Source organism: Coregonus lavaretus, assembly GCF_964263955.1.
Source record: "Coregonus lavaretus genome assembly, chromosome: 24".
Classification (NCBI taxonomy): domain Eukaryota; kingdom Metazoa; phylum Chordata; class Actinopteri; order Salmoniformes; family Salmonidae; genus Coregonus; species Coregonus lavaretus.
Window position 1 is genome coordinate 10425407 of NC_140011.1, and position 24601 is coordinate 10450007.

General features: G+C 42.2%; 1 protein-coding gene and 1 pseudogene across 2 annotated transcripts in view; both read right to left on the minus strand.

Annotated features, from left to right (window-relative positions):
- Positions 1-11749, minus strand: part of LOC311099637 (allograft inflammatory factor 1-like) — a 40898-nt pseudogene extending 29149 nt beyond the window's left edge. Inside the window, exons 1-3 of the transcript XR_014615710.1 lie at positions 11666-11749; positions 11372-11433; positions 1003-1069 (exon numbers count right to left, since the gene is read on the minus strand). The product of XR_014615710.1 is annotated as an allograft inflammatory factor 1-like (transcript). The remainder of the gene's footprint in view (positions 1-1002; positions 1070-11371; positions 11434-11665) is intronic.
- A 2851-nt stretch (positions 11750-14600) lies between these two features.
- The window catches only part of lamc3 (laminin, gamma 3), a 156868-nt gene continuing 146867 nt past the window's right edge, over positions 14601-24601 (minus strand). The window contains exons 17-21 of the mRNA XM_084140092.1: positions 22694-22796; positions 21949-22151; positions 21602-21742; positions 18354-18453; positions 14601-17102 (exon numbers count right to left, since the gene is read on the minus strand). Coding sequence (XP_083996218.1) covers positions 16840-17102; positions 18354-18453; positions 21602-21742; positions 21949-22151; positions 22694-22796 — 810 coding nt within the window. The 3' untranslated portion in view covers positions 14601-16839. The remainder of the gene's footprint in view (positions 17103-18353; positions 18454-21601; positions 21743-21948; positions 22152-22693; positions 22797-24601) is intronic.

A 24601-nucleotide genomic window follows, 5' to 3' on the forward strand; every position in this document is an offset into this window, starting at 1 on the left:
GATCAAATACTTATGTCATGCAATAAAATGCAGATTAATTACTTTAAAATCATACAATGCGATTTTCTGGATTTCTATTTTAGATTCCATCTCTCACAGTTGAAGTGTACCTATGATAAAAATTACAGACCTCTACATGCTTTGTAAGTAGGAAAACCTGCAAAATCGGCAGTGTATCAAATACTTGTTCTCCCCACTGTATATATATATATATATATATATATATATATATATATATATATATATATATACACACACACACACACACACACATTTTTGTTTTGTGGTGCAGCCAGTTCACAAGGTTGTGCAGCACCCCTTTAAAATTATTCGGGGAGAACCCTGAACACACACACACTTATTGTAGACAGTAATATGGCAGGAATCTGGGGGAGTCTGAGGTAAGCCTCAGTCTCAATGCTGTGATATGGTACAGGGCTCTACGCTGACCTTTTGTACAAGGAGCACATGTGTGCCTAAATTGAAAAATGTAGTAGTTCATCTGGTCCTGTAGAGCCCTGTAGTAGTTCATCTGGTCCTGGTTTCAGATGTTAATATAATCTCTAAAACCACATGTTCCCCCAGAGCCCTAGAATTACAACAATAGCCAGAGGAGAGGAGGAGCAGCCACATTCCTGCTGTCTGGACCGCTGTGGACCCACCTGGCCTCACAACGCACTTAGAAATCAGGACAGAACAGACAGACGCACACTAAAAAACAGACACAAAATTAAAAGATGAACAATAACCGACTACATTATCATGTGGTTAGTTTGCATTTTCAAGTAGATATGGAATGAAACACCATGCAATCCCACACGTAACCACACTTACACAGTAATGAGATGGCAGCACATAAACACATTGACATATGGTACACACTCCCACAGGCAACCCACAGACACAACTTACTCACACCCCTCTGTGATTCAGACCTAAATTGGGACAGTGATACATCAGATATTCCAGGCCGGGTAGGTCTTTCCTGGCAGAATGACTTACTTTTAAAGGAATCTAGTTTTTCTGGGAGGTCCTCCTCATCCCGGTATTTCTGGTCTTCCATGTATTCCTGAGGAGAGAGGAAGAGGGGAGAAACAAAATCTGAGAGCCCATCAGATAAACAGGTCTAACATGGTATCAGATTCACAAAATGTTACCATCATGGCTACCTCCCAATTATCTCTCCTTCCTCCCAAGTGTGCACTTGTTCACGTCCCTTCACTGAAAGGAAATGACTGGTATAAGAAATATGGTGGAAACTCCCACTATCACATGCCTCCACCAATCGAATGCTTTTTCGATTGGTGGGAAGTAGTGAACGAGTGTACATTTCAGGAGCAATGAGATATTATTGGGACGCACCCATGTTATTTACACTCTTCAATGCAGAGGTTACAGTATCTAGTTCAATGTATCTGAAAGAGGTTTCAATGTGTCAGAGACTTGAGAGCGAATTAGCCCAACTACAGCACAAACAATGAAATCATCTCCACCTCAAAGATGTCCTCTAACAGTTATTTTGTCTTGGTCAAACGGAACACCCCACAAGGGTGTAGGAAGGAGGTAGGCTACCAGAAACGCCCAGAGAAGTCATAATAATGAAAACAGAATGGAGCAACCAGCCATGTGAGACCAATTCCCCATTTGTTTTATTTAAACATTAAGTTGACTGAGAACACATTCTCAGCAACAACCTGGGGAGTAGTTACAGTGAAAAGGAGATTATTGGAAGCTGGGGATGATTAGGTGGCCATGATGGTATGAAAGCCAGATCAGGAATTTAGCCAGGACACTGGGGTTAACACCTCTACGTTAACTGCCATGGGATCTTTAGTGACAACATAGAGTAAGGACACCTGTTTAACATCCCATCTGACAGAACCGTACACAGGGCAAAGTCCCCTATCACGGCCCTGGGATATTTATTTTTTTAGACCAGAGGAAAGAGTGACTCCTACTGGCCCTCCAACACCACATCCAACAGCATCTGGTCTACCCATCCAGGGACTGACCAGGACCTACCCTGCTTAGCTTCAGAGCCAAGCAAGCAATGGGATGCAGGGTGGTATGCTGCTGGCCATGCCATGTCCCTATGGGTTGTAAAGACACATGCTACGTCACAAATGGAAACCTATTTCCTATATAGTGCACTACGTTTGACCAAAGCCCCTATGGGCCCTGGTCAAAAGTAGTGCACTATATAGGGAATAGGGTGCCATTTGGGACACACCCACAGAGTGTGTTTCTTCCTGTGCTTTAGGGCTCATTAAAGTGGGACATGAGAATGACTCTGATACCGGAGTCAGTAAAGAAAGGCAGGCAGCCATTGTGACTGACAGACTGTTCAGGTGTTGTTAAGAAATGTGGTCCTGCATGGCTCAGTTGGTAGAGCATGGTGTGTTCACTACCAGGGTTGTGTGTTCAATTCCTGTGGCCACCCATATGTAAAATGTATACACATGCATGACTGTTGAAGCCAATTTATGCTTGATCTGAAAATGTGGTCGGAGGCTCCGGGTGTGACATAATGGCGGAGCCTCTGGAGGCATGCAGAGGTCAAATTGAGCTCAGCATTGCTGTGTACCTCCCAAAGTTTGTAACAATGTGGTGGGCTCCGTATAGTTCTGCGTTGACAGTAGGTGGGGGCAGGAGGTCCTGTATTAACACTCACTTCCTTCTCAATAGCGCTGCTCCACGAAACGTAATAAGTATTTATGCCCTGACTTCTGCAGAGGCCATTTCACCGTAAATGCTGCACGGCAAATGCAGACGTCGGATTGATCATGGATAAAATAGTCTGCTAAATGGCATATATTACAGTGGGGGAAAAAAAGTATTTAGTCAGCCACTAATTGTGCAAGTTCTCCCACTTAAAAAGATGAGAGGCCTGTAATTTTCATCATAGGTACACGTCAACTATGACAGACAAATTGAGGCAAAAAAAATCCAGAAAATCACATTGTAGGATTTTTAATGAATTTATTTGCAAATTATGGTGGAAAATAAGTATTTGGTCAATATCATAAGTTTCTCAATACTTTGTTATATACCCTTTGTTGGCAATGACACAGGTCAAACGTTTTCTGTAAGTCTTCACAAGGTTTTCACACTCATTTTGTCTGTCATAGTTGACGTGTACCTATGATGAAACTTACAGGCCTCTCTCATCTTTTAAGTGGGAGAACTTGCACAATTGGTGGCTGACTAAATACTTTTTTTCCCCCACTGTATATACGGCTGAAGTCGGAAGTTTACATACACTTAGGTTGGAGTCATTAAAACTAGTTTTTCAACCATTCCACAAATGTCTTGTTAACAAACTATAGTTTTGGCAAGTCGGTTAGGACATCTACTTTGTGCATGACACAAGTAATTTTTCCAACAATTGTTTACAGACAGATCATTTCACTTATAATTCACTGTATCACAATTCCAGTGGGTCAGAAGTTTACATTCACTAAGTTGACTGTGCCTTTAAACAGCTTGGAAAATTCCAGAAAACAATGTCATGGCTTTAGAAGCTTCTGATAGGCTAATTGACATCATTTGAGTCAATTGGCGGTGTCCCTGTGGATGTATTTCAAGGCCTACCTTCAAACTCAGTGCCTCTTTCCTTGACATTATCGGAAAATCAAAAGAAATCAGCCAAGACCTCTGAAAAAAAAATGTAGACCTCCACAAGTCTGGTTCATCCTTGGGAGCAATTTCCAAACGCCTGAAGGTACCACGTTCATCTGTAGAAACAATAGTATGCAAGTATAAACACCATGGGACCACGCAGCCGTCATACTGCTCAGGAAGGAGACGCGTTCTGTCTCCTAGAGATTAACGTACTTTGGTGCGAAAAGTGCAAATCAATCCCAGAACAACAGCAAAGGACCTTGTGAAGATGCTGGAGGAAACAGGTACAAAATTATCTATATCCACAGTCAAATTAGTCCTATATTGACATAACCTGAAAGGTCGCTCAGCAAGGAAGAAGCCACTGCTCCAAAACCGCCATAAAAAAGCCAGACTACGGTTTGCAACTGTACATGGGGACAAAGATCGTACTTTTTGGAGAAATGTCCTCTGGTCTGATGAAACAAAAATAGAACTGTTTGGCCATAATGACCATCGTTATGTTTGGAGGAAAAAGGGGGTCGCTTGCAAGCCGAAGAACACCATCCAAACCGTGAAGCACGGGGATGGCAGCATCACGCTGTGGGGGTGCTTTGCTGCAGGAGGGACTGGTGCACTTCACAAGATAGATGGCATCATGAGGAAGGAAAATTAGGTGGATATATTGAAGCAACATCTCAAGACATCAGTCAGGAAGTCAAAGCTTGGTCGCAAATGGGTCTTCCAAATGGACATTGACCCCAAGCTTACTTCCAAAGTTGTGGCAAAATGGCTTAAGGACAACAAAGTCAAGGTATTGGAGTGGCCATCACAAAGCCCTGACCTCAATCCTATAGAACATTTGTGGGCAGAACTGAAAAAGCGTGTGCGAGCAAGGAGGCCTACAAACCTGACTCAGTGACATCAGCTCTGTCAGGAGGAATGGGCCAAAATTCACCCAACTTATTGTGGGAAGCTTGTGGAAGGCTACCCGAAACGTTTGACCCAAGTTAAACAATTTAAAGGCAATGCTACCAAATACCAATTGAGTGTATGTAAACATCTGACCCACTGGGAATGTGATGAAATAAATAAAAGCTGAAATAAATAATTCTCTCTACTATTATTCTGACATTTCACATTCTTAAAATAAAGTGGTGATCCTAACTTACCAAAGACAGGTAATTTTTACTAGGATTAAATGTCAGGAATAGTGAAGAACTGAGTTTAAATGTATTTGGCTAAGGTGTATGTAAACTTCCAACTTCAACTGTATTATGAAGAGACCTATGATGCCTGAAGGGGTGTTAGTACAGTACATGTGTGTGAGCAGTAATAACGCAGTATCTGTGTTTGAGAAAGGGAGAAAGAATGTTTGTGAGAGTGTGAAATTATAGGTGAATATGAGAATCAGCATTACAGGCAATCTCTCAAGGACAGCGGCACGATTCAGTGGGTCTGACTCATCACTGCAACAAACACACTGTCACGACTTCCGCCGAGGCTGCCTCCCCTCCTTGTTCGGGCAGGCTCCGGCGTTCATCGTCACCGGCTTACTAGCCACTGCCGCTCCATATCTCATCATTCCATTTGTCTTGTCTTGACAATTACACACACCTGGTTCTCATCCCCTCATTTGTCTGTGTATAAGTGTTCCCTCTGCCCCCCTTGTCCTTGTGGGTGATTGTTTATTCCTGAGAGTAGTGTAGCCTGTTTATTGTTGGAGCCAGGGTAGATTTTCCCCTGTGCCTATTTGTGTACGACGGAATAAACTCTGCATTTGGTGATTTACCCTCCTGTACCTGACTCCTTCTATCACACTCATCACACACACGATATTACTAGCAACAGTGTTTCCCTATATTCATTTAGGGGCGCTCCACCACTGCTAAAATCATTGCCGCCTCTCCAAAAATATGATTTCAAAGATGTATATATATATATATATTTGTTTTTTAAATCAAATAAAACTAAAGTGATATATTGTACACACACACACCTTTTTTAATCATATTTTTGGAGTGGCGGCAACGAAATAGTAGCGACAGAGCACCCCTAAATGAATGTAGGGGAAACTCTCAATCGACATTAAAACCTAGGGATGTAACGATTCACCGATATGCATCGGTCCCCGATTCAAACGTTTAAGACTGCATCGGTCCGCAGATCCTAAACCGAACAACCCTAGGGAATATCAGTAGCCTAGTCAAACTGTGCACTGTGCCCAGCTTCACGCACTGTGCCCAGCTTCGCGAGGTAGGCGGCCTGTTCCTGATCTTGCACATCTGCATGGCACCTTCAGCATTCAAATGCTAAAATGGCTTGCGTGATATTAGGCTTTTTAGTTGAGTGACAACCTATGTAATTTGCTAGGTTATTGTTATCTATGCGCTGTTGAAATGGTGTTTTACCGGAATAAAAGTAAGCTACCGGAGACTCTCATCTGGCTATACCTGATGAACGGGGCTTACAATAAGGGCTGGGCGATATACCTAGTTAATTCGATTAAATCAAATGTTTGGTTTTGCGCAATATTCCAAATGCCTGTATCGCAAGAATCAAGGTTTTGTTATTTTTCATTGTTATGAGCGTTTATGTCCACTTGTTCTCATGTTGTATTTTTGGTCTTGTCTCCTTCGCTCCTGTGTGCTGTGTGCACCTTCTCATTTATACCAGAGATCTGCATATAATGGCGAGATGCATGTCTCTGCCCTAACAATGGGAGTTGTTGTCCCAAAGGTGGGAAGGCAAGGCAACAAGCTTAGGTCCAAAATAAGGCCATAGAAACGCATTGGCCTTATTTTAGACAGATTTTATCGAGAGTGAAACCTCTAGCGTCACCTCTTCCTCTATGGTTTACACACACACCAAGCCAATCCCCCCGACTCTCACAACAACAAAGTTGAGAGATCACATCTTCCTCTCTGACAAGCGGTTTCAACTCGCTATTTGCATTTGCGGTTTGGTTCAACATAATCGGTCATTTGGACACCAAAACACATTGAGACAATATTTTGCTGTAACGATACTCAAATTGCACGCAGAGCAGACAATACTAAAAACGACAGTATCAATGAACATTGATTCTAGAAAATGAATGCTCAGTTCGTCGCACGTGGCATTGGAGTACCCACGTACCGCTAGCAGCCAAAGACTGTTATACTAGCTGTCTAGTCTGTTTTATAAATGTGCAATAAGCAAACACAATTATATAAGGAATTGGCAATTCCTTCTCATTCTGAGAAATAAGGTAGGCTACTTGATTTCAACATCTGAACAAAGTGGACAGGCTAACATGCTTTTCAAACAGTTGGAGACAGACAGACAGAAAGGTGTGTTCATAACAATTCAACTGTTCAACCTTGTTAGCTAGCAAATAGATCCGAGTTCACTAAACTTGAAATATGAGGATTAACTGGCTAATCACTAGCACGTGGGCTTGAGAGATTATTGACGAGATCTGTGTCAATTTTCTATAGCCTAATGCCTGCTACAAGAAGTTAGTCATTATTAGCGAATGAGCATTATGCATGGTTCTAGTTAAATTTGTAACAAAAAATTGCATTTTCATAGACTTCAAAGCCAGATCAGTGATTATTGCAAAAAAAAAGCATGTTCAAGTATTTTGATGAACTAATTAAATTATTAGTGGGTCTTATGGTTGTGGAAGGCTTATATTTAGCCTAGGTATAACTTCACAAGCCCTGCACTCATTAGATTATTGCTGACTGTTTGAAATGCAGTGTATTTGACCTTTAAATTGTACAACAAAGCTTAGAGAAAAAAAGAGAGAAAAAAAGACAAGCAAAAATATATTTATACAGCGCATTAGGAAAGTATTCAGACCCCTTGACTTTTTCCACATTTTGTTACGTTACAGCCTTATTCTAAAATTGATTAAATTACTATTTTTCCTCATCAATCTACACACAATAATCCATAATTACAAAGCGAAAACAGGTATTTAGACATTTTTGCAAATGTATAAAAACACAAAAACAGAAATACCTTATTTACATAAATATTCAGACCCTTTGCTATGAGACTCGAAATTGAGCTCAGGTACATCATGTTTCCATTGATCATGCTTGAGATGTTTCTACAACTTGATTGGAGTTCACCTGTGGTAAATTAAATTGATAGGACATGATTTGGAAAGGCACACACCTGTCTATATAAGGTCCCTCAGTTGACAGTGCATGTCAGAGCAAAAACCAAGCCATGAGGTCGAAGGAATCGTACGTAGAGCTCCGAGACAGGATTGTGTCAAGGCACAGATCTGGGAAAGGATAGCAAAACATTTCTGCAGCATTGAAGGTCCCCAAGAACATAGTGGCCTCCATCATTCTTAAATGGAAGAAGTTTGGAACCACCAAGACTCTTCCTAGAGCTGGCCGCCCGGTCAAACTGAGCAATCAGGGGAGAAGGGCCTTGGTCAGGGAGGTGACCAAGAACCCGATGGTCACTCTGACAGAGCTCCAGAGTTCCTCTGTGGAGATGGGAGAACCTGTGTAGATGAAGATGGCAGCAAAGCTCTAAACCCCAGGCTGAGGCAATCATCGGTCAACTAGTGACTACACTGCACCTGCAATTACTACTTTCTTGAGTATACCAAAAAAGGCTTGGTTTTTCACAATAGTACAAATGTATGCTTGTGGTCGATTTCGTCAGTTCATCCATATGGGTATAAATTTGAGTGATGTTATTGCAGAAATAAGGATGATAATTTTGTTAAACAGCCCACAAAACTAAAACAAAACTAAAAACAGTGATGCTCCTGATTGCCCTCTCTCCGCAATCTCCCACTGAGCAAAAACTGGTTGAATCAACAATGTTTCTGTGTCATTTCATCCAACTGTTAACCTAAAACCAATGACCTGGTGAAATGTTTAGTTGATTTCCCATTGAATTCACATTAGTTGACAACTCAACCAAATGTAAATCAAAACTAGACGTTGAACTGACGTCTGCCCAGAGGGCTGATTCTCTCTCCTCACTTCTAGGTTTGTTTCCATGTGACCAGAACGCGCAAGAGAGAGACAGAGACAGGCTTCTAGCCCCAGAGAGAATCTGTGTCAACAGCAATCTCTGAAAAATCCTCTGCGGTATCATCAACAGCAGACTCCAACATTTCCTCAGTGAAAACATTGTCCTGAGCAAATGTCAAATTGGCTTCTTACCAAAATACCGTACGACAGACCACATACACCCTGCACACCCTTATTGACAAACAAATAAACCAAAATAAAAGCATGTAGAAGCATGAAATGTCTTCTCATGCTTTGTTGATTTAAAAAAAAGCTTTGGACTCAATTTGGCATGAGGGTCTGCTATACAAATGTATGGAAATTGGTGGAGGAAAATCATATGACATTATAAAATCAATGTACAGAAACAGCAAGTGTGCAGTTAAAATAAACACACACATTTCTTTCCTCAGGGCCGTGGGGTGAGACAGGGATCCAGCTTGAGCCCCACCCTTTTCAACATTTATATCAATTAATTGGTGAGGGCACTAGAAAAGTATGCAGCACCCAGCCTCACCCTACTGGACTCAGAAATCAAATGTCTACTGTTTGCAGATGATCTGGTGCTTCTGTCCCCAACCAAGGAGGGCCTACAGCAGCACCTAGATCTTCTGCACAGATTCTTTAAGACTTGAACCCTGACAAAAATAATGGTGTTACAAAAAAGGTCCAGTTGCCAGGACAACAAATAAAAATTATATCTAGACACTGTTGCCCTAGAACATGCAAATAATTATACCTACCTCGGCCTAAACATCAACACCACAGGTAACTTCCACAAGGCTGTCAACGATCTAAGAGACAAGGCAAGAAGGGCCTTCTATGCCATCCAAAGTAACATAAAACTTGACATCCCAATTAAGGTCTGGCTAAAAACACTTCAATCAGTTATAGAACATATTGCCCTCTATAGTTGTGAGGTCTGGGGTCCACTCACCAACCAAGAATTCACTAAATGGGACACCCAATTGAGACTCTGCATACAGAATTCTGCAAAAAATATACTCTGTGTACAATGCAAAACCCCAAACAATGCATGCAGAGCAGAATTAGGACTATACCTGCTAGTTATCAAAATCCCTAAAAGCGCTATTAAATTCTACAACCACCTAAAAGGAAGCGATGCCAACACATTCCACCACAAAGCCCTCACCTACAGAGAGATGAACCTAGAGAAGAGTCCCCTCAGCCAGCAGGTTCTAGGGCTCTGTTCACAAACACAAACAGACCCCACAGAGCACCAGGCCAGCAACACAATTAGTGCCAACCAAATTATGAGGAAGAAAAAATATAACTATTTGACACACTGGTAAGAATCAACCAAAAAACTGAGCAAATTTAGGGACTCCCCTAAACAGAGAGTACACAGTGGTAGAATACCTGACCACTGTGACTGACACAAAATTAAGAAAATCCTTGACTATGTACATACTTAGTGAGCATAGCCTTGCTATTGAGAGAGGTCGCCATAGGCAGACCTGGCTCTCAAGAGAGAAGACAGTATATGTGCCCACTGTCCATAAAATGAGATGGAAACTGAGCTGCACTTCCTAACCTGACAAATGTATGACCACATTAGAGACATATTTCCCACTGATCACACAGACCCACAAAGAATTTGAAAACAAATCCAACATTGATAAACTCCCATATATGTAAGGCGAAACACCACAATGTGCAATCACAGCAACACGATTTGTGGCCCGTTTCCATGAGAAAAGGGCAAACAGTTGAGCGCAAACATTGTAAATACCACCAATAGTTATCTGTTTATTTATCTTCCCCACTATTCATACTACAACTACTTGCACATTGCTAAAACACTTTACATAGCTGATAATATAACACTTGAAATGTCTATATTTTTTAAACCTTTGAGTGCAATGTTTACAATTCATTAAAAAAAAAATGTGTTGATGTTAAATTTGTTTCTTCTACCTTTTGTTTGTTTAGGTCACATGCTTTGGCAATGTAAACATATGGTTCCCATGCCAATAAAGCCCCTTTGAATTGAAATATATTTTTGAGAGAGATATTTTTGAGAGAGAGAAGGCTAGAGAGAAAGAGAACAGCCGCTGAGGCTACTCCTCAAATGCAGCGTGCCTGTTCCAGCCCACTTCCAGACAGTCGCTCCCGACACAATGTGCTCATTCAGCCCGCTGCCCAAACACCCATTTCCCGTCTAAACGCAGGGGGATACCCGCCCGGCTCCAGAAGCCGAGGAAGAGGGGCCACACAGCATCTACCCTTTTTTGATTTTAGTCTTTAATCAGGTTGGGGAATATGGAATTTGATAAATTGTAGGCAATATCTTTTAGGGCGACATTTGACTGGTCTAGAGCGAGGAAAGACATTAAAACCAGGAGCGCGAAGGACATTCACAGATTGACCCCCAGAAGACGTAGCTGTGACGGGTATGCCATGCAACAAGTGTCCGTCGCCATCAGCCGGCAAGATAACGGGTCACCGGGTCAATAACAATGCGCTAAATTAATAATTTATGACAGATTTTATCACATGCAAATGTAAGTACAGGTGCATAATGTAGCTAGCAATAATGCTGTTTACGTTATTAGCACATTTAACTGGCTAAAACTGTATTAGCTATGTGCTAGCTAAATCAAAACAGGTTCAAGGCCAAGTGTTATTATTCTGTCGAAAATAAATTGTTAATAATACATTCATTGACAAAATAATACAAAATAAAATGCAAATGTCTACATTAGAAACAACACCGGACTTACCTTGTTTATTTCCTCGCATCTCTCCCTTTGTTGAGCTTTTAGTAATCCAAAGGCTTTCCCTCCTGCAAGAAAATAGATCGGACGTTAGCTAGCTACTGTAGTCTAATTTCATCACGTTAGCTAGCTAGTCTACTTTCTAGCTAGCCCTCTTGCTAGACATTGCGGAGAGTGGCGAGCATTCCATTCCAACACAGGCAATACAGAACTAGCTGACAATAGATTGCAAATGCTAGCTAGCCCTTTAGCTTGATAGATCATCTCCCCAAAATATCCCACTCGGATATTTGCAATTACCTTGAAATTTCTGATTCACAGGCATTGTGGAATGAGTTTAATAATGAGATGGGGAATGAGAAATCAGTGGACAGCAGCTCGCTGGTCTTCTTCCCTTCGCGGGGTATGCCCTGTGTGGTATGGCTGTGGCGCGCTGCCGGGACAGTGGGTCCGTTCTTTTATAGCTCAATGAGTGGGTCAGTCAATTCACAGCAAGTGATGCTCTCTGGCTCGCCAGAAATACTAGTGATTCTTGGTTACCCTCGTGTGGTAAATTAAATAACTGCAAGTGCAAGGTACTTTTTCAAAATAAAATATATTTGAAACTAACCCTGAAAGGTAGACAGACCTACCTAGGCCTCTTTGTGGATGTCTGAGATTTTAAGCAAGTTTTTCGCAAATTATACTGAACAGAATTAAAGTCCATACGCCCCAAGTTGTAAACGTCTTAACATTTTATTTATTTTATGGCTTTGGCAAAGGCTGAGCCAGTTTTTCCAATAGTTTGTGAACACTGCAGCAGCATCATCATGTCATATCAAAGTTGATTGGTTGTGTACACAGATTTGCAGATGTTATCGCAGGTGCAGTGAAATGCTTGTGTTTCTAGCTCTAAGAGTGCAGTAATACATAGCCATTTTCTTATCACAATACACACATAATGCAGATTTTTTTATTAAGAAATTAAGAAATATCAGAATTAGCAATATCAGAGACCAGAATATAAATATATATATACATATACATATAATGTATATAAAAATATATAAATATAATGGTGTGTGTATAGACAGTATGGAGAATATATAAATAGAAAAGGTCTGTACAGCAGTAGTTATAATAATAATAATATGCCATTTAGCAGACGCTTTTATCCAAAGCGACTTACAGTCATGCGTGCATACATTTTTTTGTTGTGTATGTGTGGTCCCTGGGATCAAACCCACTACCTTGGCATTACAAGCGCCGTGCTCTACCAGCTGAGCTACAGAGGACCACACCTTGGATGAGCCATGACTAGAATACAGTATATACATATAAAGTGGGTAAAACAATATGTAAACATTATTAAAGTGACCAGTGTTCAATGACTCTATGTGCATAGGGCCGCTGTCTCTAAGGTGCAGGGTAGAGTATCGGGTGATAGACGGCTAGAACAGTGACTAAGGTTCAGGGCAGGGTCCTGGGCAAAGGCCGGCTAGTGGTGACTGTTAAACAGTCTGACAGACTGGAGATAGAAGCTGTTTCTCAGTCTCTCGGTCCCAGCTTTGATACACTTGTACTGTCTCCGCCTTCTAGATGGTAGTGGGGAGAAATTGGCAAAATCATACTGCACTCATGATATCCTTTTCACTATCTTCTGGCCAGATAACTGCAAGGAGAGAGATAGAGGGATTATTATATAAAAATACCTTTATTGGCCCTGTAGTTACATCATATGAGAACAATCTTTACTTAATTTTACCAGAACTAAAAAGTTAAAACCAAGCCCCCCTCTTCATCCACCGTACACAGAAGCCCCCCCCCCCCCCCCCCATGCCCCACACCTCTGCAAAGTCTCTCTCTCTCTCTCTCTCTCTCTCTCTCTCTCTCTCTCTCTCTCTCTCTCTCTCTCTCTCTCTCTCTCTCTCTCTCTCTCCCTCTCTCTCTCTCTCTCTCTCTCTCTCTCCCTCTCTCTCTCTCTCTCTCTCTATATATATATATATATATATCTGCAAGTGCAAAATAATTACAGAGATGACCTACCTAGTTTATCATCCTTCTCTGTGTCTCATTTGAAGCCACTGTGGGATGAGTTTGGATGTGGTGAGGTTGAGAAGTAAAAGTCAGCAGGCAGCTCAGTCTTCTTTCATCCCTGGGGCCAAATGAATTATCTTCGTTGCTCTCATCTGGGCAGTAGGGAACACGTCACTTAAATATACCTGTGTCTGGATCCTGAGTCCAATGTCTTTCTTTGCCATGGTTATAGCTTGGTATGTCTAGGTGAGCAACTGGAAGGTTGGTCCATGTCAGAAGGCAAAATGGGGAATGCAGGTTGGGCCATGTCAGAGGTCAAAATGGCTGCATTTGAAACCATTTCAAATAAATCTCTACTCATTGATTCTTGAAGAATATAACATAAATGCCTAATTTGCTTAGGTTTTGCTTCATTATTCCATTTTATTATTCCATTGTTTACATAAAACATGAACGTAAACAAAAAATATATACAGTATAGTTTCTAGTATAGCTATCATGTCAATGCCATGGACTGTCAGTCATTTTATCTAGAGAACTATCTATGAATTAAAGAGTCACATTTCGCTAGCCCCATCCCTCAGCTGTATACCAAAACACCTACAGTATATCTAACTGAAGTGGCGGGCTGCCGTTTTGCTGAAAACCAATCCCATATTGTAACTTGAATGCAGGTTATATTTTTTATATCGTCAGATCATTAGACTAGATTTTTCATTATAAGTTTTGTTTGGTAGAGTGATTACACTGGTGACCCTTGGAAAGTGACTGTCTGATAGACTTAAATGTCTTGTTCTGTGTAGGCATGCAGGAACTGTGCTTTGACAATCTGGAGAGAAAAAAAATGGTGTTAATTAGTCTGACTCCTGTGACCATCAGATCAGTGTGTACATTCTTATCTCTTGGTTTGTGACAGACAGGACTTAGGGCTAGCCTCGTCCGCAAGCCTTCAAGCATCTTACTTAAATCTTACATAAACAAGAATAAAGTGTGGTGTCTGGCACTGACAGGCTACCTAGGGGCTAAATGTGGATGTAACCTTACATCATTCACAGACAGCAGGTTGACACATCACTCTGTGTAGACACACAGTCGTCATATAACTTGTGTACACAAAATGTCATGATTGATTATGTATCAATTTATAAACCTATGCAGTCATATAGGCCTACCCATTGCTTCGTAAGTACTAGAATGACAATAAAACAATTTGAACCAATGAGTTATAACAGTTTATTAATGTTTCAGAAATATAAACCACATCTGTAACTTATAAAACCTTTAAAACTCCCCCTAACCCTCCTTAGAATTATGCCTCTCTAGCCACCCATCTGGTTTTCAAAACACTTAGCATCCACATATCTAAAGGACATGCCTTGAAGATGTTCCTGGTAGGCCCTCCGATCGTTAGACGCTAGCCTGGCAAGTGGCTAACCTGAGGCAGTGACTGACAGACTTAAATCTGTGGTTGGTCTGAGCAGGAACTGTCACAATCCAGTCAGAGGGTTAATATGAAGAATGTGTGGGTTTAAGATCATGCGGAGCTTCGTGCAGTACAGCTGTATGAAGTAGAGTGTGGAGGTCCCAGCATCATGTATATATCGTTCCACCACAGTGGGTCAACTCACAGCAAGTGATGCTCTCTGGCTTGCCAGGAATGCTAGTGATTCTTTGTCTCTCCCGCGCGGTATATACAATAACTGCAGGAAGGTTTTATGTCAGTTTAATCTCCAACAAGTGATCCAATATTGAACAGACATTTTATTGATATAAGGCACTTCTATCACTGCTTTTCATCATCAATATTTGACTCAGTAGACATTTATAGGTGTCCTTTATAGTCTTTTCTATGGCTTTGGCAATGGTTGTGCTAGTTTCGTCAATAGTAGTCAACAGCACCACTATGTGGCCAGAAGGAGATATTGCAGAGAGATGCTGTTTTACAAAATCACATGGACATGCGCGCGCGCGCGCGCACACACACACACACACACACACACACACACACACACTCCATTTTATTTTCATTTTTTGCTTTAAACTTTTTCTGGCTATTATCTAAAACACAAAACCAATCATATACTATTTGTTGTCTGACAAAATACCATCACCTGCTGAAATGGAACATAGTCTTTGCAGAGGTCCCATTTCTATTTTTTCCATAATTCAGCAGGTATTCCAGCCTCAGTTACCCACACGGAACAAACCAACAGTTAGGCTGTTTTAGTCCTTTTCCATTTGCCAGACAAGAGAAGATAATTTGCTCAGAGAGAGAGAGAGAGAGAGGGAGAGAGAGAGAGAGAGAGAGAAAGAGAGAGAGAGGTAGAACGTTTTAGAGAAAAGCAAGGGGCACACGCAGAATCGCAAACTGAATGGCTGTGTGTGTGTGTGTGTGTGTGTGTGTGTTTGTGTGTGTGTGCAGTTGAAGGCTGAACCCTATGGAGGGCAAAAGGACTAATTGTTAATTATGGTGGGCTGATGAAAAATAACTCAAGTGTAAATGAATGTGTCAGTTTGGAGAAGCGCCATAGCACAGACACACCTTCTTCCTCCAAAGTGGAAAATCTGCATTATTTAAAACTTGATAGAGCACACTGTGGGATGTGGAAAAGGGAGCTAGCTGACTGCTATTATTCACAGATTAATTAAACTTCAGATGTTGTTGGAAATATGAAGGGTGAAATTAAATGAGAAAGAACATCAACACTAAGGAAACAGGGCAGGGGTGATATGGATTTGGAAGGAGGGGTGGAAAGATGAGGGATGAAGAGGCTAGAACAGGAGAGAGGAGGGTTAAAGCCAAAAAGGAGTGAGGGGTGGAAATAAAATAAATAACATGATAATGATGGTGGAAGTTGAACGAGGGCAATGGCATGGAAAACTGCTTATGACTGCATATCTGCTAAATATTTGTATGTGACCAATAACATTTGATTTGATTTGATTTAGTGGTACTGACGCGGTATCAGCCAGGTCAGTATATTATAGTGGAAAGGTTGAAAGTGGTAGAACTGTGCGACTGTACTGCAGCAAAGGGGGATCCAGAACCACAGTACTGTTCAGTAACACGAAGAACAAACTAAGAAGGATCCCCGGATGATTCCACCTACACTTCTCATCTATGGTTGTGTCCCAAATGGCACCCTAATACCTACATAGTGCACTACTTTTGACCAAAGCCCTATGGGCCCTGGTCAAAAGTAGTACACTATAGGGAATAGGGTGCAATTTGGGACTCAGCCAATATCTCCCCTAAATAATTCAGAGTCCTATCCACCATCTGTGGCCCTACTAGTCCTCTCTTTGCCTTCATATGCCCAATAAAAATTATCCTAGTGTAAGAAACATGGTAGACCCTCTCTTTTAAATAATTGAGGTGGTGTGAATGAGTGTGTATACACCAGGAAGGCGGTAGAATGCATGGAATAGGACTCTAGTGTCCTCCTGGTGCCCTGATCCTAGTGTCCCTCTATCCCCGAGGCCTGAGGGCAGGTCTGGGGCAGGTGCAGGGCAATGTCCTTCAGACTGTCTCTCTCCTGTCTGATCTCCTGCAGGTCCTGTTCCAGGTGGGTCAGCTGGCTCTTCTGGTCCTGGGCGGCTGATCGTAGAGTCTGGATCTTCCCATTCAGGAACGGGCTCTCCACGCTGCCACGCAGAACACCCAACCGCACCGCCGTCTCACTCAGTATATGGTCAAACCGTTCCAGCGCCACGCTCCCATCTGGTCGACAGAAAACAACAGCGTATTTGAGGTACAACATTGTACTTTCAGGAGTTATTTTGAAAAAGCGTGAGACACAGAAAGAGGGATGAACAGGGTACTTGAGCAGGCCTACACTCTTAGAAAAAAAGGTGCTATCTAGAACCTAAAAGGGTTCTTCGGCTGTCCCCATAGGAGAACACTTTGAAGAACCCTTTTTGGTTCCAGGTAGAACCCTATTGGGTTCCATGTAGAACCCTCTAGGGAAGGAGTTCTACATGGAACCCAAAATAGTTCTACCTGGAACCGAAAACGGTTCTACCTGGAACCAAAAAGGGTTCTCCTATGGGGACAGCCGAAGAACCCTTTTGAAACCCTTTTGCCATCAGCAGCGCTCTTGTCTTGTGAGGTCACTGTGACGTCTGTGTGCCACCCTGTTGTGCCCACCAATAACGGGGTTGGCCAGCATAATGGAGGGACATTTCTCCATCAGGATCGTGCCACACACCCCGCCAGCTACAAGTTACTCCTTGTGACTCATTGACAGGGCCAGACAGGAACATTTAAATCAATAAAACTGTAGCAATATATTTTCTGTAGCAGTATGTCTGGTTTAATTTGGATTAATTATACCGGTATATATATACATTTATAAACTGGGTGGGTCGAGCCCTGAATGCTGATTGGCTGACAGCTGTGGTATATCAGACCGTATACCACGGGTATGACAAAACATTTATTTTTACTGCTCTAATTATGTTGGTAACCAGTTTATAATATCAATAAGGCATCTCTGAGGTTTGTGATATATGGCCAATATAACACGGCTAAGGGCTGTATCCAGGCACTCCGCGTTGCGTCGTTCATAAGAACAGCCCTTAGCCGTGGTATATTACCATATACCACTCCCCCCCGTGCCTTATTGCTTAATTATATAATTCCTAGAGAGGTGGGTTGAGGTCAGGATAATCCTTCTCCATCTGAGAAATCCATTTGGACCAATTTACTATTGACCATTCTAACTTCTCTTTCTGACATATGACTGACTGGATGGAAGTCAAGTCTGATCAGTGGCGAGGGCAGTAACATGTAAGTGTAGACGTTTCTGGTTGATCTGACATGTTGCATTTGTTACTGCATGAAATTTATGTGCATCCCAAATGGTACCCTATTGTTCTACTTTTTACCTGATGGGCCCAAAAGTAGTGCACTATATTGGGAGTAGGATGCCGTTTGGGACAGACAAGTAAACGTCAGCAGGTTTGAACTTACCTATTTTACTGATGAGCTGGCTGAGTTTGAGTGAGTAGGCCTCCAGCTGAAGCTTAGCTGCCTGGATGTTCGCCTTTACACTGGCCAGAGACTCTACAGGCTGGAGATCACAGAGGGAGAAATATACAGTGACATCACGTGAATAGATCAGGGCTTCCAACCCTCTTCCTGGAGATCTACCGTCCTGTAACTTTTCTGTCCAACCCTCCTTTAGCACATCGGATTCTACTAAGTAACTGCTCACCAAGACCTAAAAGCTAGAATCCTTAGTTTCTACATAAATTTTTGGACTTATAAATGTATGATATACTGTATACCCATTGATTCTTGAAGAATAACACTTTTAAATGCCTCATGAGCCGAGATCAAGTGTCGTACTCATCAGAACACAAAATATATATATAATAAATGTTCCCCAATATTTGTAAACAACGTAAATGTAAACGATCATGTTGATATCATGGATGGGCAGTCCTTGCATCCATAGCTCAGTCTCATCCCTCAGCTTTTTACCAAAACAGAGGCTGGCAGGGCCGGCGCCAGAACTAATCAGTTGGATGGTCATTTGATTTCCATAGGGGGGGGCACGTTTTTTTCACGGGACCTTCACATTTTTTAATGGGTGTTATAGTAAAGACCATAGGTGGCGTGTGAGTTTCAAGTTTAGGAAAGCTTACAATTTATCCTACCATTTCTACCGATCTGCATGCCAGTTATGATTTTCATATGTGCATTTTCATGGACCAGTTTCATTTCAATAATAATGTTTTAGTTTCTCAAAATCATTGTCATGTGGTTAATCATAAAAATCTGAATTAAAATGATAAAAATCTAAAAGTTAAAATTCAACTAATGTGAGAGCACCAGCCTCTGCCATATGGTCACATTGATACATCGTGATTCATTGGCGGCTAAAGAAATGAGCGCATGGAACCACTGGTTGGAACCAAAAGTATTTTCCAATCATTTTGTTCTGATAATTATTTTTTTAGTTCTGTTCTACTATTCCGTCCAGCAAAATAAAGTTCTGAACCGGTTAGAATCCCCCAAAAGTACCGGTTTTTATCGTTCCTTTCTGTTCCTTTTTTAACCTCTGATAAAATTTTTTTACATTTAGCTCGACATTAAATTACTTAGAGCAGCTTGCTATGGAGCGGGTAAGCTATTTCATCTGTATTGGAAAATCTGTATTATGGCAAAAGAGCAAATTGTCTTTTGCCGTAACAGCATGGTTTAATTATAATGAAAGACACACACAAACACTGTGCATTGTGCTGCCAGTCACTGGACAGACAACTTTCAGGCGTGAGATGCGACTGAAATTTTGCGGGTGGGGAGAGAGCGAGAGAGAGTGGAGGAGGAGGCTTGGCTTGAAACGCTCGGCATCTTCTTATGACATGCGTTATCTGAATTAGACCCACATTATTAGTAGGAGCGGCATCTATCAAGGAACTTGGAATGTCATTGAACTTCCGAGAGTTGGCTTAACGTTGGACCAGAGCTAATGTTTTTGTAGTTAATAAATCCAATGTGAAACATGATAACTATAGTATCCTTAACTAGCATTGAAAAAGTTAATCCATTCTTCTCTAATTAAAAATCTCTCTCCCTAATTTCTGAATCACGTGTTTTGGTTATACCTCTGCGTTGAGTTGGGCTTGTGCCTGGGTAGTGTGGTTGATTAGTGGCTGTGTTTTGGTTATACCTCTGCGTTGAGTTGGGTTTGTGCCTGGGTAGTGTGGTTGATTAGTGGCTGTGTTTTGGTTATACCTCTGCGTTGAGCTGGGCTTGTGCCTGGGTAGTGTGGTTGATTAGTGGCTGTGTTTTGGTTATACCTCTGCGTTGAGCTGGGCTTGTGCCTGGGTAGTGTGGTTGATTAGTGGCTGTGTTTTGGTTATACCTCTGCGTTGAGTTGGGCTTGTGCCTGGGTAGTGTGGTTGATTAGTGGCTGTGTTTTGGTTATACCTCTGCGTTGAGCTGGGCTTGTGCCTGGGTAGTGTGGTTGATTAGTGGCTGTGTTTTGGTTATACCTCTGCGTTGAGCTGGGCTTGTGCCTGGGTAGTGTGGTTGATTAGTGGCTGTGTTTTGGTTATACCTCTGCGTTGAGCTGGGCTTGTGCCTGGGTAGTGTGGTTGATTAGTGGCAGTGTTTTGGTTATACCTCTGCGTTGAGCTGGGCTTGTGCCTGGGTAGTGTGGTTGATTAGTGGCTGTGTTTTGGTTATACCTCTGCGTTGAGTTGGGCTTGTGCCTGGGTAGTGTGGTTGATTAGTGGCTGTGTTTTGGTTATACCTCTGCATTGAGCTGGGCTTGTGCCTGGATAGTGTGGTTGATTAGTGGCTGTGTTTTGGTTATACCTCTGCGTTGAGCTGGGCTTGTGCCTGGGTAGTGTGGTTGATTAGTGGCTGTGTTTTGGTTATACCTCTGCGTTGAGTTGGGCTTGTGCCTGGGTAGTGTGGTTGATTAGTGGCTGTGATTTGGTTATACATTTACATTTACATTTACATATACCTCTGCGTTGAGCTGGGCTTGTGCCTGGGTAGTGTGGTTGATTAGTGGCTGTGTTTTGGTTATACCTCTGCGTTGAGCTGGGCTTGTGCCTGGGTAGTGTGGTTGATTAGTGGCTGTGTTTTGGTTATACCTCTGCGTTGAGCTGGGCTTGTGCCTGGGTAGTGTGGTTGATTAGTGGCAGTGTTTTGGTTATACCTCTGCGTTGAGCTGGGCTTGTGCCTGGGTAGTGTGGTTGATTAGTGGCTGTGTTTTGGTTATACCTCTGCGTTGAGTTGGGCTTGTGCCTGGGTAGTGTGGTTGATTAGTGGCTGTGTTTTGGTTATACCTCTGCATTGAGCTGGGCTTGTGCCTGGATAGTGTGGTTGATTAGTGGCTGTGTTTTGGTTATACCTCTGCGTTGAGCTGGGCTTGTGCCTGGGTAGTGTGGTTGATTAGTGGCTGTGTTTTGGTTATACCTCTGCGTTGAGTTGGGCTTGTGCCTGGGTAGTGTGGTTGATTAGTGGCTGTGATTTGGTTATACATTTACATTTACATTTACATATACCTCTGTGTTGAGCTGGGCTTGTGCCTGGGTAGTGTGGTTGATTAGTGGCTGTGTTTTGGTTATACCTCTGCGTTGAGCTGGGCTTGTGCCTGGGTAGTGTGGTTGATTAGTGGCTGTGTTTTGGTTATACCTCTGCGTTGAGTTGGGCTTGTGCCTGGGTAGTGTGGTTGATTAGTGGCTGTGTTTTGGTTATACCTCTGCGTTGAGCTTGGCTTGTGCCTGGGTAGTGTGGTTCTCCTGCTCAGCCAGCTGCTGCAGGGTTGTATCTACAGAGGAGCTGAGCTGGCCAGACAATGTCCTTGTGTGCTTGCCCTGGGTTAGGGTGGCCTTGGCCTCCTGGGCTCAGAGAAAAACACAGACAAAAGAATAGAAAGAATAAAGGAAAGAGACAAATTAACAGGAATCCGAGGGGTGAGGTTTGTTATGTGAATGGAATTTCATTGCTCAAAGCACAGGGTGAGTTGGAAACATAGCTCACGCACGCACACACACAACACACACACAACTATGCCCCCCCCCCCCCCCCCCACACCCATACTTACTTTAGACAGGGCGTGTGCGGTGTGTTCTGCCTGTTGTGCGGTAGCGTTGGAGAGGGTAGCGCTCTCCAAGGCAGGCCTCAGGACTCTCTCTGTCTGGTTCACCTTCTTCCTGACGTCTTCCAGAACCTTCTCCCTCAGCAGCCTCTCCCTCTTCAGAGCAGCCTTCGTCTGGGCCTGCCTTTGAGGCCACTCTCTCTGTATGTCTGAGGGATGGAGATGGGCAAGGCAGGTTGGCCAGTGACATGGTTACAGAAGTGATAGTAACTGACAATGGGTAGTGTAAGACTATTCTATTCTATTTTATTCCACACAATCCATGTACTAGTAGCACAGTAAGTGAGAAAATATTAGTTCTAGTTCCATTCCATTATATTCCATTTTACTCAGACTCCCCTGATGACATTTCCAACAACAAATCCGAAGTGGCACCTTTTTATTTTATTTTTATTTTTACATATTATTATAATGAATTGAAGGCTGTGAAACTGAAAGTGCATTTGAGACCACAATCGCAGATGCTCTCCCTCCCCACACAAAATGACAAGCGGAGCATATCAGGGTGAAACATATTCGTAATGGTTACATTTGTGTTATAGTTGTTTTTCTCAGTATTCTTTTTTATTTTATTTGATTGGAATAACTCTGTGGGCTGCTATTGCAGTGACGGGAATGCGAAAACTAAGCAAACAGTCGGAAATGTAAAACAACAGAAATGGAAACAAATACAAAATGTTGCAAATGTCACCTTCCAGTTCTCTCCGCAGGGTAATGGCCTTTGACTCCACTTCTTTCCCTGTCACCACCGATGACAGGGCCATGACCTTTGACCCCTGGGCTTGAACTGTCAGCTGCAGAGGCACCAGGGATGGAGAGAGAAGGGGGAGTGAACATCACAGAACCTCAGGGACATGAGTCACATTAGACAGCACAGCAACCTGACCAGGGGGTCAATGACTGAATTAACTCTACCATCTACTGCAGTGTTTCTGAACTCCAGTCCTCGAGTACCCCCAACAGTAGCCTACACATTTGTATTAAGCCCAGACAAACACACCTGATTCAACTTGTCAAATAATCATCAAGAGTTAAACCAGGTGTGTTTGTCTGAGGCTACAACAAAAATGTGTACTGTTGGGCGGGGGTGGGGGGGGGGGGCTCATGCGCCTGTCATTGATGTCAATTGTTTTTTTTAAATATTAATAATTTTGACAGTAACCCTCCAAAAAGTCATTCAGAAACCTTTTTAATTTCCATATGTACTAAGAAGCTAAGTGTTTGTTTCTTGGGATTCAAGAATGTGACTGATCAAAGTGCCTCAGGCTTTGAAAAATAAATAATTGAACTGATTGAAAGTAAAGGGATATCGGTGAACAAATGCCGTGGTCAAGGCTATGACAGCGCCAGTGCAATCAGACTGAGAGCCTAAAGCTTTGTTAGATAGTTATTTACTAGTTTTAGTTTAGAAAACGATCTCTCCGCAGAAGCGACAGTTACAGGGATGTTTAAAAACAGCTTGATTGCCATGGCAACATCGGGGAAACTGGGCAGAAGGAAGTGATGATAAGGAGTTCTGCAACATCTCTAATTGAGCCTCAACAGGTTACGGAAAGAGATTAACTGTACAGGAAGCTCCGGGGACAGGTCCTCTGGATACTGGACAGCCAATAAATTGGCAGATGCAAACAGACTATCATCTTTAGCGGACAACAGTTCTTGAGGGCAAAAAAAAAGTGGTTTGCGATTACGTTCATACTGGTGAACTGGCGTTTGAGTTGTGTGGTTGCAATACAAACAATCCCTTATCGCTGGTACAGTTTATGTTGGCATGCATCATTCAAGACTAAGCTTTAATTGTGTCCAACGCAATGGACATATAATTCACAATGTCTAAGGAAAGACTGTCTGGGTTGTTAATACTTAGTATAGAAAACAGTCGGGCCCGCAACCTAGGCCTACAGGCCGTGGTGAAAACATTTGAGCACAAAAATGCAAGGCGACGCAGTCGCATACTGTAGCTACTACAAACAAGCACAGACACAGATAAACATTTTTCTAAGAGAAATAAAGAGAAAAAGAGACAGACAGAGAGAGCAAGGAATACTTCAGAAGAATTGCTAGGCTATTTGATGTGTAATCTTTATAAGAAATGCATGAATAGCAGCTAAATTGCAGCTTAATACTGTATATAGCTGTAGATAGTAGGCTACACTGCATACCAAAATGATCCCTAGTAAGCTAGTGTTTTGAGGGTGGACTGACTGATTTGGCATTAATAGTCTGGGTTTACGCACCACAACGTTCTATCCAAGCTGGGAGAGAGCGCGAGGATGGCTCATGTCGTGCAGGTTCAGGTAGGCTATACAGGACAGTTGTATATTCTAGAAAAATCTATTGGTAGCTGATTAATGAGCAGTTGTACTTGTATTACTGAACAAGTAATTACATTATTGCAGCCAGCCAGCAGTCTATTGCGGCACCGTGTATAGCGTCGTGAAATGTTAGGCTTAACATGAGAAAACACGAATGATGCAGCCCCCATGTGGATTATGTGTAAATTATTTTGTCTTTTGGTACAGTGTATTCTGTTTATTGTTGTCAGCACCATTTCACCAGGTCACATTTCGGTTACATGTAAATAAATAAATGAAGTCAT